Source organism: Procambarus clarkii, chromosome 92 (genome assembly GCF_040958095.1).
Source record: "Procambarus clarkii isolate CNS0578487 chromosome 92, FALCON_Pclarkii_2.0, whole genome shotgun sequence".
Classification (NCBI taxonomy): Eukaryota; Metazoa; Arthropoda; class Malacostraca; order Decapoda; family Cambaridae; genus Procambarus; species Procambarus clarkii.
In genome coordinates this window covers 11,460,982-11,478,935 of record NC_091241.1, presented here as the reverse complement: position 1 = coordinate 11,478,935, position 17,954 = coordinate 11,460,982, and the positions used below count along the sequence as shown (strand labels likewise).

The following is a 17,954-nucleotide window of genomic DNA, read 5'->3' as shown; positions in this document are numbered from 1 at the left end:
CCCCCTCAGGGCGGAGTAGGCCCCTCAGGGCGGTGTGTGCCCCCCTCAGGGCGGTGTGGGCCCCTCTGAGGGCGGTGTGGGCCCCTCTCAGGGCGGTGTGGGCCCCTCTCAGGGCGGTGTGGGCCCCTTCTCAGGCGGTGTGGGCCCCTCAGGGCGGTGTGGACCCCTCTCAGGGCGGTGTGGGCCTCTCAGGGCGGTGTCAGCCCCTGTCAGGGCGGTGTCAGCCCCCCTCAGGGCGGTGTGAGCCCCCCTCAGGGCGGAGTGGGCCCCTGTCAGGGCGGAGTGGGCCCCTCAGGGCGGTGTGGACCCCTCTCAGGGCGGGTTGGACCCCTCTCAGGGCGGTGTGGCAACCCCTCAGGGTGGTGTGAGCCCCCCTCAGGGCGGAGTGGGCCCCTGTCAGGGCGGAGTGGTCCCCTCAGGGCGGTGTGAGCCCCCCTCAGGGCGGTGTGAGCCCCCCTCAGGGCGGTGTGAGCCCCCCTCAGGGCGGTGTGAGCCCCCCTCAGGGCGGTGTGAGCCTCCCTTAGGGCGGTGTGAGCCCCCCTTAGGGCGGTGTGAGCCCCCCTCAGGGCGGTGTGGGCCCCTCAGGGCGGAGTGGGCCCCTCAGGGCGGTGTGTGCCCCCCTCAGGGTGGTGTGAGCCTTTCTCAGGGCCGAGTGGGCCCCTCAGGGCGGAGTGGGCCCCTGAAAGGGCGGAGTGGGCCCCTCAGGGCGGTGTGGACCCCTCTCAGGGCGGTGTGGCCCCCCTCAGGGCGGTGTGGCCCCCCTCAGGGCGGTGTGGCCCCCCCCCCCACCCTCAGGGCGGTGTGGCCCCCCCCCCACCCTCAGGGCGGTGTGAGCCTCCCTCAGGCCGGTGTGGGGCCCCTCAGGGCGGTGTGAGCCTCCCTCAGGGCGGTGTGAGTCTCCCTCAGGGCGGTGTGAGCCCCCCTCAGGCTGGTGTGGGCCCCTCAGGGCGGAGTGGGCCCCTCAGGGCGGTGTGAGCCTCCGTCAGGGTGGTGTGGGCCCCTCAGGGCGGTGTGAGCCTCCCCCAGGGCGGTGTGAGCCTCCCTCAGGGCGGAGTGGGCCCCTCAGGGCGGTGTGAGCCTCCCCCAGGGCGGTGTGAGCCTCCCTCAGGGCGGTGTGAGTCTCCCTCAGGGCGGTGTGAGCCCCCCTCAGGCTGGTGTGGGCCCCTCAGGGCGGAGTGGGCCCCTCAGGGCGGTGTGAGCCTCCGTCAGGGTGGTGTGGGCCCCTCAGGGCGGTGTGAGCCTCCCCCAGGGCGGTGTGAGCCTCCCTCAGGGCGGAGTGGGCCCCTCAGGGCGGTGTGAGCCTCCCTCAGGGTGGTGTGGGCCCCCCTCAGGGTGGTGTGAGCCTCCCTCAGGGTGGTGTGAGCCTCCCTCAGGGTGGTGTGGGCCTCCCTCAGGGTGGTGTGAGCCTCCCTCAGGGTGGTGTGGGCCTCCCTCAGGGTGGTGTGAGCCTCCCTCAGGGTGGTGTGGGCCCCCCTCAGGGTGGTGTGAGCCTCCCTCAGGGTGGTGTGGGCCCCTCAGGGTGGTGTGAGCCTCCCTCAGGGTGGTGTGAGCCTCCCTCAGGGTGGTGTGGGCCTCCCTCAGGGTGGTGTGAGCCTCCCTCAGGGTGGTGTGGGCCTCCCTCAGGGTGGTGTGAGCCTCCCTCAGGGCGGTGTGGGCCCCTCAGGGCGGTGTGAGCCTCCCTCAGGGTGGTGTGAGCCCCCCTCAGGGCGGTGTGGGCTCCTCAGGGCGGTGTGGGCCTCTCTGAGGGCGGTGAGGGCCCCTCAGGGCAGTGTGGGTCCCTCAGGGCGGTGTGGGTACCTCTCAGGGCGGTGTCGGCCCCTCTCAGGGCGGTGTGGTCCCCTCAGGGCGGTGTGGGCCCCACTCAGGGCGGTGTGGACCCCTCTCATGGCGGTGTGGGCCCTTCAGGGCGGTGTGGGCCTCCTCAGGGCGGTGTGTCCCCCTCTCAGGGCGGTGTGGACCCCTCTCAGGGCGGTGTAAGGCCCCTCAGGGCGGTGTGAGCTCCCCTCAGGGTGGTGTGAGCCCCCCTCAGGACGGCGTGGGCCCCTCTCAGGGCGGTGTAAGGCCCCTCAGGGTGGTGTGAGCCCCCCTCAGGGCGGTGTTGGCCCCTCTCAGGGCGGTGTGGGGTCCCTTTGGGCGGTGTGGGGCCCCTCAGGGCGGTGTTAGGCCTCGCAGGGCGGCGTGGGCCCCTCTCAGGGCGGTGTAAGGCCCCTCAGGGTGGTGTGGGTCCCCTCAGGGCTGTGTTGGCCCCTCTCAGGACGGTGTGGGGTCCCTTACGGCGGCGTGGGGCCCCTCAGGGCGGTGTGGGGCCCCTCAGAGTGGTGTGGGGTCCCCTAGGACGGTATGGGGCCCCTCAGGGCGGTGTGGGCCCTCTCATGGCGGTGTGGGCCCCTCTGAGGGCGGTGTTGGCCCCTCTCAGGGCGGTGTGGGCCCTTCTCAGGCGGTGTGGGCCCCTCAGGGCGGTGTGGACCCCTCTCAGGGCGGTGTGGACCCCTCTCAGGGCGGTGTGGACCCCTCTCAGGGCGGTGTCAGCCCCCCTCAGGGCGGTGTCAGCCCCCCTCAGGGCGGAGTGGGCCCCTGTCAGGGCGGAGTGGGCCCCTCAGGGCGGTGTGGACCCCTCTCAGGGCGGGTTGGACCCCTCTCAGGGCGGTGTGGCAACCCCTCAGGGTGGTGTGAGCCCCCCTCAGGGCGGTGTGGACCCCTCTCAGGGCGGTGTGGACCCCTCTCAGGGCGATGTGGATCCCTCTCAGGGCGGTGTCAGCCCCCCTCAGGGCGGTGTGAGCCCCCCTCAGGGCGGAGTGGGCCCCTGTCAGGGCGGAGTGGGCCCCTCAGGGCGGTGTGGACCCCTCTCAGGGCGGGTTGGACCCCTCTCAGGGCGGTGTGGCAACCCCTCAGGGTGGTGTGAGCTCCCCTCAGGGCGGTGTGAGCCCCCCTTAGGGCGGTGTGAGCCCCCCTCAGGGCGGTGTGGGCCCCTCAGGGCGGAATGGGCCCCTCAGGGCGGTGTGTGCCCCCCTCAGGGTGGTGTGAGCCTTTCTCAGGGCGGAGTGGGCCCCTCAGGGCGGAGTGGGCCCCTGACAGGGCGGAGTGGGCCCCTGACAGGGCGGAGTGGGCCCCTGACAGGGCGGAGTGGGCCCCTCAGGGCGGTGTGGACCCCTCTCAGGGCGGTGTGGCCCCCCTCAGGGCGGTGTGGCCCCCCCACCCTCAGGGCGGTGTGGCCCCCCCCCACCCTCAGGGCGGTGTGAGCCTCCCTCAGGCCGGTGTGGGCCCCTCAGGGCGGTGTGAGCCTCCCTCAGGGCGGTGTGAGTCTCCCTCAGGGCGGTGTGAGCCCCCCTCAGGCTGGTGTGGGCCCCTCAGGGCGGAGTGGGCCCCTCAGGGCGGTGTGAGCCTCCCTCAGGGTGGTGTGAGCCTCCCTTAGGGCGGTGTGGGCCCCTCAGGGCGGTGTGAGCCTCCCCCAGGGCGGTGTGAGCCTCCCTCAGGGTGATGTGAGCCTCCCTCAGAGCGGTGTGGGCTCCTCAGGGCGATGTGGGCCTCTCTGAGGGCGGTGAGGGCCCCTCAGGGCAGTGTGGGTCCCTCAGGGCGGTGTGGGTCCCTCTCAGGGCGGTGTGGGCCTCCTCAGGGCGGTGTGTCCCCCTCTCAGGGCGGTGTGGGCCCCTCTCAGGGCGGTGTAAGGCCCCTCAGGGCGGTGTGAGCCCCCCTCAGGGTGGTGTGAGCCCCCCTCAGGGCGGCGTGGGCCCCTCTCAGGGCGGTGTAAGGCCCCTCAGGGTGGTGTGAGCCCCCCTCAGGGCGGTGTTGGCCCCTCTCAGGGCGGTGTGGGGTCCCTTTGGGCGGTGTGGGGTCCCTTTGGGCGGTGTGGGGCCCCTCAGGGCGGTGTTAGGCCTCGCAGGGCGGAGTGGGCCCCCTCAGGGTGGTGTGGGTCCCCTCAGGGCTGTGTTGGCCCCTCTCAGGAGGGTGTGGGGTCCCTTACGGCGGCGTGGGGCCCCTCAGGGCGGTGTGGGGCCCCTCAGGGCGGTGTGGGCCCCTCTGAGGGCGGCGTGGGCCCCTCTGAGGGCGGTGTGGGCCCCTCTCAGGGCGGTGTAGGCCCCTCTCAGGGCGGTGTGGGCCCTTCTCAGGCGGTGTGGGCCCCTCAGGGCGGTGTGGAACCCTCTCAGGGCGGTGTGGACCCCTCTCAGGGCGGTGTGGACCCCTCTCAGGGCGGTTTCAGTCCCCCTCAGGGCGGAGTGGGCCCCTGTCAGGGCGGTGTGAGCCCCCCTCAGGGCGGTGTGAGCCCCCCTCAGGGCGGAGTGGGCCCCTGTCAGGGCGGAGTGGGCCCCTCAGGGCAGTGTGGACCCCTCTCAGGGCGGGTTGGACCCCTCTCAGGGCGGGTTGGACCCCTCTCAGGGCGGGTTGGACCCCTCTCAGGGCGGTGTGGACCCCTCTCAGGGCGGTGTGGGCCTCTCAGGGCGGTGTCAGCCCCTCTCTGGGCGGTGTGGCCCCCCCTCAGGGCGGTGTGAGCCCCCCTCAGGGCGGAGTGGGCCCCTGTCAGGGCGGAGTGGGCCCCTGTCAGGGCGGTGTGAGCCCCCCTCAGGGCGGTGTGAGCCCCCCTCAGGGCGGTGTGAGCCCCCCTCAGGGCGGTGTGAGCCCCCCTCAGGGCGGTGTGAGCCCCCCTCAGGGCGGTGTGAGCCCCCCTCTGGGCGGTGTGGGCCCCTCAGGGCGGACTGGGCCCCTCAGGGCGGTGTGTGCCCCCCTCAGGGTGGTGTGAGCCTTTCTCAGGGCGGAGTGGGCCCCTCAGGGCGGAGTGGGCTCCTGACAGGGCGGAGTGGGCCCCTGACAGGGCGGAGTGGCCCCCTCTCAGGGCGGTGTGGCCCCCCTCAGGGCGGTGTGGCCCCCCTCAGGGCGGTGTGGCCCCCCTCAGGGCGGTGTGGCCCCCCCACCCTCAGGGCGGTGTGAGCCTCCCTCAGGCCGGTGTGGGCCCCTCAGGGCGGTGTGAGCCTCCCTCAGGGCGGTGTGAGCCCCCCTCAGGCTGGTGTGGGCCCCTCAGGGCGGAGTGGGCCCCTCAGGGTGGTGTGAGCCTCCCTCAGGGTGGTGTGAGCCTCCCTCAGGGCGGTGTGAGCCTCCCCCAGGGCGGTGTGAGCCCCCCTCAGGGCGGTGTGAGCCTCCCTCAGGGCGGTGTGAGCCTCCCTCAGGGCGGTGTGAGCCTCCCTCAGGGCGGTGTGAGCCTCCCCCAGGGCGGTGTGAGCCTCCCTCAGGGCGGTGTGGGCTCCTCAGGGCGGTGTGGGCTCCTAAGGGCGATGTGGGCCTCTGAGGGCGGTGAGGGCCCCCTCAGGGCAGTGTGGGTCCCTCAGGGCGGTGTGGGTCCCTCTCAGGGCGGTGTAGGCCCCTCTCAGGGCGGTGTGGTCCCCTCAGGGCGGTGTGGGCCCCACTCAGGGCGGTGTGGACCCCTCTCATGGCGGTGTGGGCCCTTCAGGGCGGTGTGGGCCTCCTCAGGGCGGTGTGGCCCCCTCTCAGGGCGGTGTGGGCCCCTCTCAGGGCGGTGTAAGGCCCCTCAGGGCGGTGTGAGCCCCCCTCAGGGTGGTGTGAGCCCCCCTCAGGGCGGCGTGGGCCCCTCTCAGGGCGGTGTAAGGCCCCTCAGGGTGGTGTGAGCCCCCCTCAGGGCGGTGTTGGCCCCTCTCAGGGCGGTGTGGGGTCCCTTTGGGGGGTGTGGGGCCCCTCAGGGCGGTGTTAGGCTCCGCAGGGCTGAGTGGGCCCCCTCAGGGTGGTGTGGGTCCCCTCAGGGCGGTGTTGGCCCCTCTCAGGACGGTGTGGGGTCCCTTACGGCGGCGTGGGGCCCCTCAGGGCGGTGTGGGGCCCCTCAGAGTGGTGTGGGGTCCCCTAGGACGGTATGGGGCCCCTCAGGGCGGTGTGGGCCCTCTCATGGCGGTGTGGGCCCCTCCGAGGGCGGTGTAGGCCCCTCTCAGGGCGGTGTGGGCCCTTCTCAGGCGGTGTGGGCCCCTCAGGGCGGTGTGGACCCCTCTCAGGGCGGTGTGGACCCCTGTCAGGGCGGTGTGGACCCCTGTCAGGGCGGTGTGGGCCTCTCAGGGCGGTATCAGCCCCCCTCAGGGCGGAGTGGGCCCCTGTCAGGGCGGTGTCAGCCACCCTCAGGGCGGAGTGGGCCCCTCAGGGCGGTGTGGACCCCTCTCAGGGCGGGTTGGACCCCTCTCAGGGCGGGTTGGACCCCTCTCAGGGCGGTGTGGGCCTCTCAGGGCGGTGTCAGCCCCCCTCTGGGCGGTGTGGCCCCCCCTCAGGGCGGTGTGAGCCCCCCTCAGGGCGGAGTGGGCCCCTGTCAGGGCGGAGTGGGCCCCTGTTAGGGCGGAGTGGTCCCCTCAGGGCGGTGTGAGCCCCCCTCAGGGCGGTGTGAGCCCCCTCAGGGCGGAGTGGGCCCCTCAGGGCGGTGTGTGCCCCCCTCAGGGTGGTGTGAGCCCCCCTCAGGGTGGTGTGAGCCCCCCTCAGGGTGGTGTGGGCCCCTCAGGGCGGAGTGGGCCCCTGACAGGGCGGAGTGGGCCCCTGACAGGGCGGAGTGGCCCCCTCTCAGGGCGGTGTGGGGCCCCCCTCAGGGCGGTGTGGCCCCCCTCAGGGCGGTGTGAGCCTCCCTCAGGGCGGTGTGGGCTTCCCTCAGGGCGGTGTGAGCCTCCCTCAGGGCGGTGTGAGTCTCCCTCAGGGCGGTGTGAGCCCCCCTCAGGCTGGTGTGGGCCCCTCAGGGCGGAGTGGGCCCCTCAGGGCGGTGTGAGCCTCCCTCAGGGTGGTGTGAGCCTCCCTCAGGGCGGTGTGGGCCCCTCAGGGCGGTGTGAGCCTCCCTCAGGGCGGTGTGAGCCTCCCTCAGGGTGGTGTGAGCCTCCCTCAGGGCGGTGTGGGCTCCTCAGGGCGGTGTGGGCTTCCTCAGGGCGATGTGGGCCTCTCTGAGGGCGGTGAGGGCCCCTCAGGGCAGTGTGGGTCCCTCAGGGCGGTGTGGGTCCCTCTCAGGGCGGTGTAGGCTCCTCTCAGGGCGGTGTGGTCCCCTCAGGGCGGTGTGGGCCCCACTCAGGGCGGTGTGGACCCCTCTCATGGCGGTGTGGGCCCTTCAGGGCGGTGTGGGCCTCCTCAGGGCGGTGTGGGCCTCCTCAGGGCGGTGTGGGCCTCCTCAGGGCGGTGTGGCCCCCTCTCAGGGCGGTGTGGGCCCCTCTCAGGGCGGTGTAAGGCCCCTTAGGGCGGTGTGAGCCCCCCTCAGGGTGGTGTGAGCCCCCCTCAGGGCGGCGTGGGCCCCTCTCAGGGCGGTGTAAGGCCCCTCAGGGTGGTGTGAGCCCCCCTCAGGGCGGTGTTGGCCCCTCTCAGGGCGGTGTGGGGTCCCTTTGGGCGGTGTGGGGTCCCTTTGGGCGGTGTGGTGTCCCTTTGGGCGGTGTGGGGCCCCTCAGGGCGGTGTTAGGCTCCGCAGGGCGGAGTGGGCCCCCTCAGGGTGGTGTGGGTCCCCTCAGGGCGGTGTTGGCCCCTCTCAGGACGGTGTGGGGTCCCTTACGGCGGCGTGGGGCCCCTCAGGGCGGTGTGGGGCCCCTCAGAGTGGTGTGGGGTCCCCTAGGACGGTATGGGGCCCCTCAGGGCGGTGTGGGCCCCCTCAGGGCGGTGATGCCCCCCTCTCAGGGTGGTGTGGGCCCCTTAGGGCGGTGTGGCCCCCTCAGGGAGGTGTGGCCCCCCTCAGGGAGGTGTGGCCCCCCTCAGGGAGGTGTGGCCCCCCTCAGGGAGGTGTGGCCCTCCCTCAGGGCTTTGTGGGCCCCTCTCAGGGCTTTGTGGGCCCCTCTCAGGACGGTGTGGGACCCCTCAATGTGGTGTGAGCCCCCCTCAGGGCGGGGTGGGCCCCTCAGGGCGGTGTGGGGCCCCTCAATGTGGTGTGAGCCCCCCTCAGGGCGAAGTGGGCCCCTCAGGACGGTGTGGGGTCCCTCAATGTGGTGTGAGCCCCCTTCAGGGCGAAGTGGGCCCCTCAGGGCGGTGTGAGCCCTCCTCAAGGCGGAGTGGGCCCCCCCCCCCTCAGGGCGGTGTGGGCCCCTCTCAGGGCAGTGTGGGGCCCCTCAGGGCGGAGTGGGCCCCTCTAAGGGCGGTGTGGGGCCCCTCAGGGTGGTGTGAGCCCCCCTCAGGGCGGTGTGGGCTCCTCTCAGGACGGTGTGGGCCCCTCAGGGCGGTGTGAGCCCCTCAGGGCGGTGTGGGCCCCTCAGGGCGGTGTGAGCCCCCCCTCAGGGCGGTGTGAGCCCCCCTCAGGGCGGTGTGGGCTCCTGTCAGGACGGTGTGGGCCCCTCAGGGCGGTGTGAGCCCCCCCTCAGGGCGGTGTGAGCCCCCCCTCAGGGCGGTGTGAGCCCCCCTCAGGGCGGTGTGGGCCCCTCAGGGCGGTGTGGGCTCCTGTCAGGACGGTGTGGGCCCCTCAGGGCGGTGTGAGCCCCCCTCAGGGCGGAGTGGGTGCAACAAGGGTTGACAGTCACAGTGCGTGTCCACTCTGGTATACTTGTTTGAGGGAAAGACAAATAATGACTGGAATTAGAATATATACGTGTTTGAATATTTATTTGTGCAGGTTTCCCCACTCTGAGAATTCAATCTGAGTAAACATGTAAGAAAATGTAGTGTTGTCTGGCCTCGACAGCCCTTCCGGCGACCCCGGTGTGGGTGAGAGTCACGGTGAAGAGTTACGGACTCTACCGCCAGGTTGACAACATTTTGGCACGTCCTGGACCCCTTATCAGCTGGGACAGAGGGAAGGACCTTTACCTGTCACGACTTGATAAGGATCCAGGAGGACCGAAACGTTGTCACTTTCATTATGTTGGGTTGTTTTTCAGACGTTAATTTTAACTTATTCTCAGGATTCCTTTACTAGTGTACTACACAACACTGCAAATCGAGGCTGCTCATCCTCCATTATATTTACAAGTACACCAAAAAGCAACATTGCCTCTTACTCACAGAATTCTATGGCTTCCCGCTTCCATTTACTAGTACTCTAGTAACATTGTTTCATACTCCCACAGTTCGAGGGCTGCTACAAGGCGTACTCTCGTCTGGAGAACCTCAAGACCCACCTACGGTCTCACACAGGGGAGAAGCCCTACATGTGTGAGTTCCCAGGGTGCACCAAGGCCTTCTCCAACGCCTCTGACCGCGCCAAGCACCAGAATCGAACACACTCCAACGAGGTGAGTTTGGCTTCATTGTCTTACAGCAACGCAGAATATCAGGGTCAGTTGTGACAGTAGAATGAGTCGACATCTGACCAGACATTTTTACATTATATTAGGTTTACTGTTAGGTTAGGTTTTAATATAAAACAAATCAATGGTATTTACGAAATGACCTGCACACGTAGAGGCATGGTGATTAGGGGTTACCAACGCCTAATTATATTGGTTCATATTAGGGAAACCCATGTTTCCTTATGTGTTACCAGTCTGTGGGCGGGTTTATAGGGGGGAACTGCATGTACTAACGACGCAAGTAGGGGCCCGAGTACTAGTGCTATAGATTGGGGGACAATACTTGAGGCAGGTAAGGGCACATTGCTTGTCCGGGAGGTAGATGGGGGCCCAGATACTTCTGGGGAGGGTTAGTGGGCAAGTACTACCCCACTCTCCCAGAAAGTACGGTCTCTCCTTCCTCCCATATAAGTACTATTAGGGGGTGTGGGGAGGGAGAGGTGCAGCATCAAGGGGCGTGTTCAGCATTAACCCTCAGCTTTGGTCTGCAGCTGCCACAGCCTCCCAAGATCTTCATTAAGATATGCGAGGGTGAGAGATTAACGCCCCATCTTGGCACGGAAACTATTGTATGGGTGTGGGTTACACCTAAATAGTTACCGACCTTTTTTTGTAATTCCCAGATTTTGCAAGATGGAGTCTACTTGGAACATTGTCCTCATTTGTGTAGTGACCGACTTGGGGGGGATGGGGGGGGGGGTAGAAATAGCTTAAACTACTCTATCCCTTTGAGATGTATTTTTTCTTGTCTCAATAAACATACTTAAACGTGAACTTGTGACCGACTTCTTGCTGCTCGTACAGTATACAAATGTTAAAAAATTATGTCGTGATGTTGTGATACAGGTATTTGGGATTAGTGGGGAAAGGTGTGGCTATGAGGGTATTGAAGGTGCAGATTTGCTTCCACTGCTCCTGTTATGCCTCATGTATGGTGTATTACAGGACAAAATAAAGCTAAAATCTCTTTGCTTCCTGATGTATTGTAGCTCCTCTACTACAGATAAGAGAAGAGAATGATTTATAATTTTAATCTCTCGTGTCTGTTTCTCTTGCTTACCCACAAAGGAACTCTGGTAGGTTCATTCTTAATGTGTCTTCCCTGTACTCACAGTGTTCCCACAAGTGTTTGTTCAAACGTTGCTACGTTTTGTTTAACAACCCGTTCTCGCAAATTTAATAAGTCAATATTGACTTATTAAATATGTGCATAGGTGACATACTTAACATAATAGATACCCTTAAAAAGATTCATAGAAAACACCGACCTTACCTAACCTTGTTAGTATCTTAAGATAAGCATCTTATAGCTTCGTAATTACAATTATTACCTAACCTATAATAGGTATAGGTTAAGTAATAATTATAATTACGAAGCAATAAGATGCTTATATTAAGATACTAACAAGGTTAGGTAAGGTCGGTGTTTTCTATGAATCTTTTTAGGGGTATCTATTATGTTTAGTATATCACCTATGCACGTAGTTAATAAGTCAATATTGACTTTACGAATTTGCGAGAACGGGTTGTGTTAAACGTAGCCGCAATGTTAAAACTGTAGCAGTGTAAAGAAAAACTAACTTTGTGGTTGCATTGTGAGAGTTCCAGGTTCTCGCATGCGCTTCTGTTATGTGGCGTGGTGTTTATTTTTATCAACTGTGGTTGCCCTTTCTTAATAATCGTCTTGGTTACAGTTTTCTGTGGTCGTACCCCTTGTCAACATGTTTCCCTATCTATTACCAATCTGTAGCCATGTCCAACCTGTGTATGTCACCTCCCTACCACAGCTGTCTAGTCAGTGGGTTGTGGTTTTGTATGTCATTGTCCTTTTGCATGAGATTACTGTCCCTGTTCTATGTCCAGCACCATAAATTTGTTTTACTCACGGTTTGTTCGCTGTCCCTGCTACACTATAGAGCCCCTGGGAATCGTGACCCGATCCTTAACCAGGGGCCCCCCGCCTCTGATCAAGGCTGGTCATGTGAATTATAAAACTTATTTCTGTTAGGAATAAGCTATCCTTAACAGTTTCAGTTTTTGTAGAGGAAAGTAATTATCCAAAGAAAGCACCAAGTCAGCAAGGCTATGCAGCACGGTGTCACGGGATATTAAAGTTTCTTTCGTAGGGAAAAGTAAGCATTAGACTGTTACAAATATACACCGATCATAACTAGTGTATAGATGATATGCTCTTGTGAAAATCAGAATATCTCCATCCTGCATTAAGAAAAGCTTTTATTAAAATCCAGAGCAGATTAATTTTGTAACTTGGGTTAAATATTTGTAATAAATTGTGCTGCAGTTGCACAAAGCCTATTAACAAAACTTGATGTGGTGAAATTATGAATAGTGAAGCTGTTTACTAAATTAATTAATATAGCTATTGATACACACACAAATCACAATTGCGTGATATATCAAATGAACAAATCCACAAGGGCCGTGTTGGGGGCCTACGTCCGGGAGGCTCGAAACCTCATCACGACCCTTTAGGATTTGTAAATTAGTTGTTGATAATAGGATTAACATTGACTGTATTTTCAGAAACCATACGTCTGCAAGGCACCTGGCTGTACCAAGCGATATACAGATCCCTCCTCACTACGTAAGCATGTCAAAACCGTCCATGGAGCTGACTTCTATGCCTCCAAGAAGCATAAAGGAAATGACCACCCAACTACTAACCCAGGTGGAGGAGGGAAGGACGGAGGAGCAGCACACCCTGAGGGCTCTCCACACTCCGACGGAGGCAAAGGTGGTTCCCTCTCCAGCCCTTCCGTCAAATCTGAGGTGAGGCTCTCAGATGTGTACCTTTGTCATTTTGTATTAGTTTAAACAACAAAATACACTTCACTGGTTAATTGTACTACGTATCTTTTTATATTTCTTACGAAACTGATTGTTTTATGTATTTAGATTTGTAACAATACCTACGAAAAACTTAGATATTGTATTGATCAATATACAACAAATTTTATTATCTGTGCTTTATATTTTCTTAGTAACTTAATAGATGATTATTGTTGTGCAGGACCCAACATCCCCAGGACAGGAACACAGCCCTAACATGGACACAGTAGTGGGCGGCACAACCCCTATGGACCAGAGTCGTCTGCTAGATGGTCCCATTAGTGACAATAACATCACTACCACCGGTGGATATGAAAATATTTTAGAGCAAGAAGAAGTTTGGGATGCTGTAGAGGATGACTTGGATGCTAGTGTCGACCTACCAGTGGGGGTTGCAGCTCTTAATGGTTTAGAAGGTTCAATAAGTGGTCAAATCAATCTACAAGAACGTAACTTACGAAATAGATTGAAGAATCGCCTGCAAGCTAAGGGTCTCTCGAATATCTTGCCTAACATCCCAATTGGCCCACGACGCAGTACAAGTAATGGTGTAGGGGAACTGTCACAACGCATTACAGATCTTAAAATGAATGGAGGTATGACAACTTCTCAGCAGGCCCGCAAAAATCTCCTTGATCTACACTTCCGACCAGGACAGACTATGCTGCAAAGCAATAGAAGGGATTCTAACTCTACAGTGAGCACCTACTATGGCAGTATGAGAAGTGATTCTTCACTGCATCCCAACAGTCGGAGATCCAGTGAAGTTTCACAAGTTTCGGCAGCCTCCATGAGTCGGCAGAATATGGTGCCATCGCCCTATGACCCAATTTCCTTAGGGTCCTCTCGTCGTTCCTCAGAAAACTCTAACTTCAACATGGCAGGGATCGCACAATCAATGAGCTCTCACCTGGCAAAACTACAAAGACGTGCCATGGGTACCAGTGAACTTTATAATACTTCAAACCTTGTTGTCCAGGTATAGTACTATTGGATTAATTATTTTTGCAATCATTTTAAAGAAAATATATTTTAGCAGTAAATAAGTACCCGAGAGTTAGGCGACTGTTGTGGGTTGCGTCCTAGATAAGATCAGTTCATTGGCATAGGGAAGGCCTCAATAAGCATAGCATGCTTCTGTTCTCAAAAATGGGAAATCATATTGTTGGCCAACTGTATCTTTTTAGTTTATAATTTTTTTTCAATTTCATTATTACTATTATTAATCTGATTAAAACACTGTATAGCTATCTAGTTTTTCAAGAATTTAAACAATTCAAAGGACTGGTGAATGCAGACAATTCACAAGCGAAAGGTTGCAGGTTCGGTTCCCATGGCAGGACTCACATTTGAGCAGATATCCAAAAGTTTGACAGCTGTTGTGGGTTGTATTCTGGGGAAGGTCAGAACTTGGTCTAGGGGGAGGGGGGGGGGGGGGGGACCTTAATCAGCCTAATAGGCTTATTAACTGTTCCCAACAATGGAAAACCAACATTAGCACTCGCATGTGCACACTGTTCTTTCTATACTGTACTTGCACTCATATTTTTCCCCAAGCTTATTGGTCCACCGCATTTATCAGATTTGTTGCTATTCATTATATCAGTCCTGTATATAGTTTTAAAGCAATTTTGACATTTTGTAGCTCCAGTGTCATTAGCTTAAAGCATCAATGTTAAATTGATACACTGTTCTCTTCTCCCCAGACCCAGAATATGTCACTGAGCCAAGACAACCTACAGGGTGGCTGGGGCACCAGTAACAATATGGGGGGCATGAGTGCTTCAATGGGAGGTAACAACTTTGGCTCTATGGGTCCCCTTGGCCCTGTAGACCCATTGAATCGGTGCGAAGGTTCCAGGAGAGCATCAGACCCAGTGCGACCACTTGGATCGAGGAATGGGTATGGGTGAGGATGGAGGGAGGAGACTACACAGACACCACAGCTACAACTCATTTAACCCTCGTACACCGCTACCGCCCATCACCCCACGCCACCCAAACCATGGCCTCCAGCTCGACCAGGTGGCTGAAGATGAACCCATTGAAAACAAGCTAGTGTTGCCAGATGACATGGTGAACTACCTCAACCTGGTCAGTATTACAACTTCACAAAGTAATATTACAGATTGACTTACTGAAAACACTAGAATTTTGAACCTTTGTGGTTTATAGAAGCAATGAGCATGGATAAATATTAAAGATATAGCATGGAATATGGCATCATTGTAGCTATCAATTTCCATAATGCCATATAAAAATAATACTGCTATATTAGAGTATTGACAGCAGTACTGTATTTCAGGAATTTCATGTATTAGGTGTTAATGGCTTCAATTAAATATTACTTATTGTATATCACTGCTAACAGGTAGTCCATTTGCTTTTGTTAACAGCAGATTTTCAGGTTTTGTTATTCACCCACCTTTCCTATTCACTTTTGCACATATACCTGTACTCTTATCCACTCGTTCCCCATGAGAATACCACCACAGCATATTCTCTTCTATTATTAATTGCAAACATTTACACCGTATATTTTCATTTATCCTTCCTAATGTGTGAAAACATATATAATAATTTCTGATTATATTTTTCATGTTCATGCTAAATATTTCACATCCATTTATTGGAGTTGGAACAGACAGTCCTTGTGTCTTCTAGGGCCATTTTATTTTATATAATAAAATATAATTTATTTTCAGAAGGGCAATGGTGACAAATTGAAGTCTGATTCCAAAGAGAACCATCGACAAGGAGGTACTCCGAATCCTCTGCCCAGCCAACAAATGCCATCCCCTGCCTATAGTGGGCAGCCCATTCCGAGTCCAGCCTATTCCAATCAGCCAATGATCAGCCCAGCATACTCCAATCAGCCAATGCAGTCTCCAGCCAGTAATTATCAATATGCGCAGGCATCTCCAGGATACTCTATTCCTTCTCCTGCTCATCCCCACGGGTACAACAATGGTCCCATGCAATCGCCTGCACCACAACAGTTCAGTGCAGCAATGACTCCTAATCCAACAGGTCCTGCACAGACATTTAATCAGATGCCCCAGACATACCAACAGCAGCAGTCAATGCCCCAGAACTATCCCATGCAGCAACATCAACAAGGACATCAATATCCACAACAACAGTACCAACAAGGGCAGCAGATGATGGGGCAACATATGTATGGCACTATGATGCAGCAGCAAGGCAGATATGGAAGCATGGGCAATCAACAAGGAGGTGCAGCCTATGGTATGGGTCAGGGGAGTTATGGTCCTGTCCATGCGTGTGGTCATTTGGCTCCACCAAATCTTCCTACACCAGCTTATCAAGCCCCATGTGCAGGCTGCCAAAGTAGAGGTGGCAGTGCCATGGCTGGAGACATGGGTGCCTACCAGGGTCAACAAGGTGCAATGTCAAACTGGCAAGGTTCACAGATGAACATGAACCAGTACCAAGGCCAGCAGCCATATGGGCCTCAACAACATCAACAGCAAATAAATATGATGGCTACTCAGGGACCTATGGGCTACATGGGAATGGGCACTCAATACCAGAACTCTATGATGCCCACTGGAGGTATGATGCCAATTTCATACCCAGGATCAATGGGTGGTGATGTCCAGTGTAGAGATGTTAGCCAAAGCTCTCAAACTAAAGGTGGCAAGTCTAAAACAGCAGCCAAGAACAGTAGTGGAGCTACACCTGCTCCTGCCTGTGGTACTTCTAATGGTATTGCAAGTGCAGTAGTAGCTAACAGCATCCAGCAAACCCCAGCTGCAGCAATTAGTGATGCAGCTGCACCTGTACCTAGTACTCCCATAGACTCCAAACCCTCAGATAGTAAAGTAGTGGATCCCAAGTGTGTAGACACAAAGACTAATAGCAAAAATTTCATGAAACCTGATACATATCAACGGACATTGGAGTATGTGCAACAGTGTCAGAGCTGGAGTTCAACCGTTGTTAAAGAGGAGGTCAGCAGCACTACTGACCAGAAACCCAAACTTAATCCCAATGGCACAGTTGCAGGCTACACAGAACCCGGTTCACAAAGCACTGTCCTTCCACAGCCTGCTCCGCAGCCTGCAATGCAAGGAACCTCAAGATTTGCTACACCTCTTCCCGTTGCACTAGCGGAGACATCTAACATGGTGATTAATGACATGACTTCCTCCCTCACATCACTGCAGGAAGAAAACAAGTACCTTCAGATGATTCAATGACAACTCCATTAGAAACTATTATATTACAGCAACTCGGCTGGTATAGCTACCTAGGTGCAGGTAGCCTGTCCTAACTCCAGGTAATATCGATGGCTTATCTAAGTGACATTGGCAATGTACCAGATGACATTAAATTATTCTATCAGTTGTCACTTGCCGGCTATCATACCATATTATTAAAGCCTGCTCCATACCAGATAATAATAGTCTACTCCTATAGCAGGCAAACCTTGCTATATCAGCTCTCTGTAAAGCATCATAAGAAAACAATATGGGTCCTCTCTTACAAAGAGATGCTTAGTCATTGTCTGGAAGGGGTAGGCTACCTGCACCACATAACTGGAGTGGGAAACATCTCACCTCAATGTTCCATACCTCCACCAGCACCTCAGATCTCCGGTCATATCATGCTAGTATGATTTATCTAGTATGGTTATTGACCATGATGTTTTGTTGATACTGATGACTGTGATGAATTAGAATGTAAATATTGACCTTTCACGTTAATATATTTGTACAGTGTCATGAACTATGGTTCCGGAAACTGTCAACTCCCAGTGGTTCACTCACCCCCTCCTCCTTTCCCCCCACAGAACTAATTTCTCACAGCTAAAGGAAAGCAATACTTGAAGTGTGTCTAGCAGCCTGTTGCAGGTCAAGTGGTACTCTTTACATGTGAATGGTGAGCCTGAAAGTGCTACACTAGTCACTATATAGTAGAGACTAACTGTAAGATGCTCGCGATCATAGTTACTCAAAGTACAGTCTATGACTGACATTGTATTGTGCAAAGAAAAAGAAACTAACAAGATATTAGTGGTCTCAAAGCTGAATTACCTTTGATGGCAAAAGTTACATTCTCTGTGATCAAAAAGACAGTGAACATTGTGATTAATGTAATGATATTAGTGAGAAAGGAAAGACTTGTGTTTACAGAGTATGACAAATGTCTTTAAAGACAAGCCAATGTTGTGATCCCTCATACCTCAATATGTCTGTCTGCCTCAAAGGGACAATTAATGGTCGTCACGTTTCAAAAACAAGACCTCAATCCAGTCTCCTAAGGCAGCATATAGTGCCAAGTGCCATTAGCGAGCCAATCGTGCCAACACCAGTGAAACCCGTCCTGTAAGGTGCCATAGCTTGGGTCATAATTCAGGGGCTGTTGTGTAACCAACGTGTAAAATAATGTGTATAGTGTCTATTATTTAAGATTTGTAATGATAACCGTGGTGTCTTCATCATGTCTTTCCAATTTCAATGACTGTACTTACAATACTTTTTTACATAATACATAACTTCTTTAAAATAAAGACGTTTTTAAAGTGTAGTTTTATTTGTCTTTTCTGGTAACCCCACATTGTTGACTGTTGTATTCCCCCTTTTTCTACTTTCATTGTTGTATCCCACCTGTTACATGTACCCCCATCTTTCTGTCCTGCCTGTTACACATACCCTACCTTTCTCTGTCCCACTTGTTACATGTACCCCCCAATCTTTCTTTGTCCCACCTGTTACATATACCCCCATCTTTTCTCTTCCACCTGTTACACACAATACCCACCTTTCTATGTCTTACCTGTTACCCCTTTCCCTGTTCTGTCAGTTACACATAACCTCCACTCTTTCTGCCTCACCACGGAGGTGAAGGACTGGCGAG

The 17,954-nt window shown here is 56.9% G+C and overlaps 1 protein-coding gene across 1 annotated transcript in view; it reads left to right on the top strand.

The window, feature by feature from the left end:
• The window catches only part of ci (cubitus interruptus), a 35,785-nt gene extending 18,166 nt beyond the window's left edge, over positions 1-17,619 (top strand). The window contains 6 exon segments of the mRNA XM_069319067.1: positions 9,000-9,164; positions 11,766-12,011; positions 12,253-13,050; positions 13,778-13,957; positions 13,959-14,165; positions 14,777-17,619. Of these exon segments, the coding sequence (XP_069175168.1) occupies positions 9,000-9,164; positions 11,766-12,011; positions 12,253-13,050; positions 13,778-13,957; positions 13,959-14,165; positions 14,777-16,294 (3,114 nt within the window). The 3' untranslated portion in view covers positions 16,295-17,619.
• Positions 17,620-17,954: the final 335 nt, after the last annotated feature.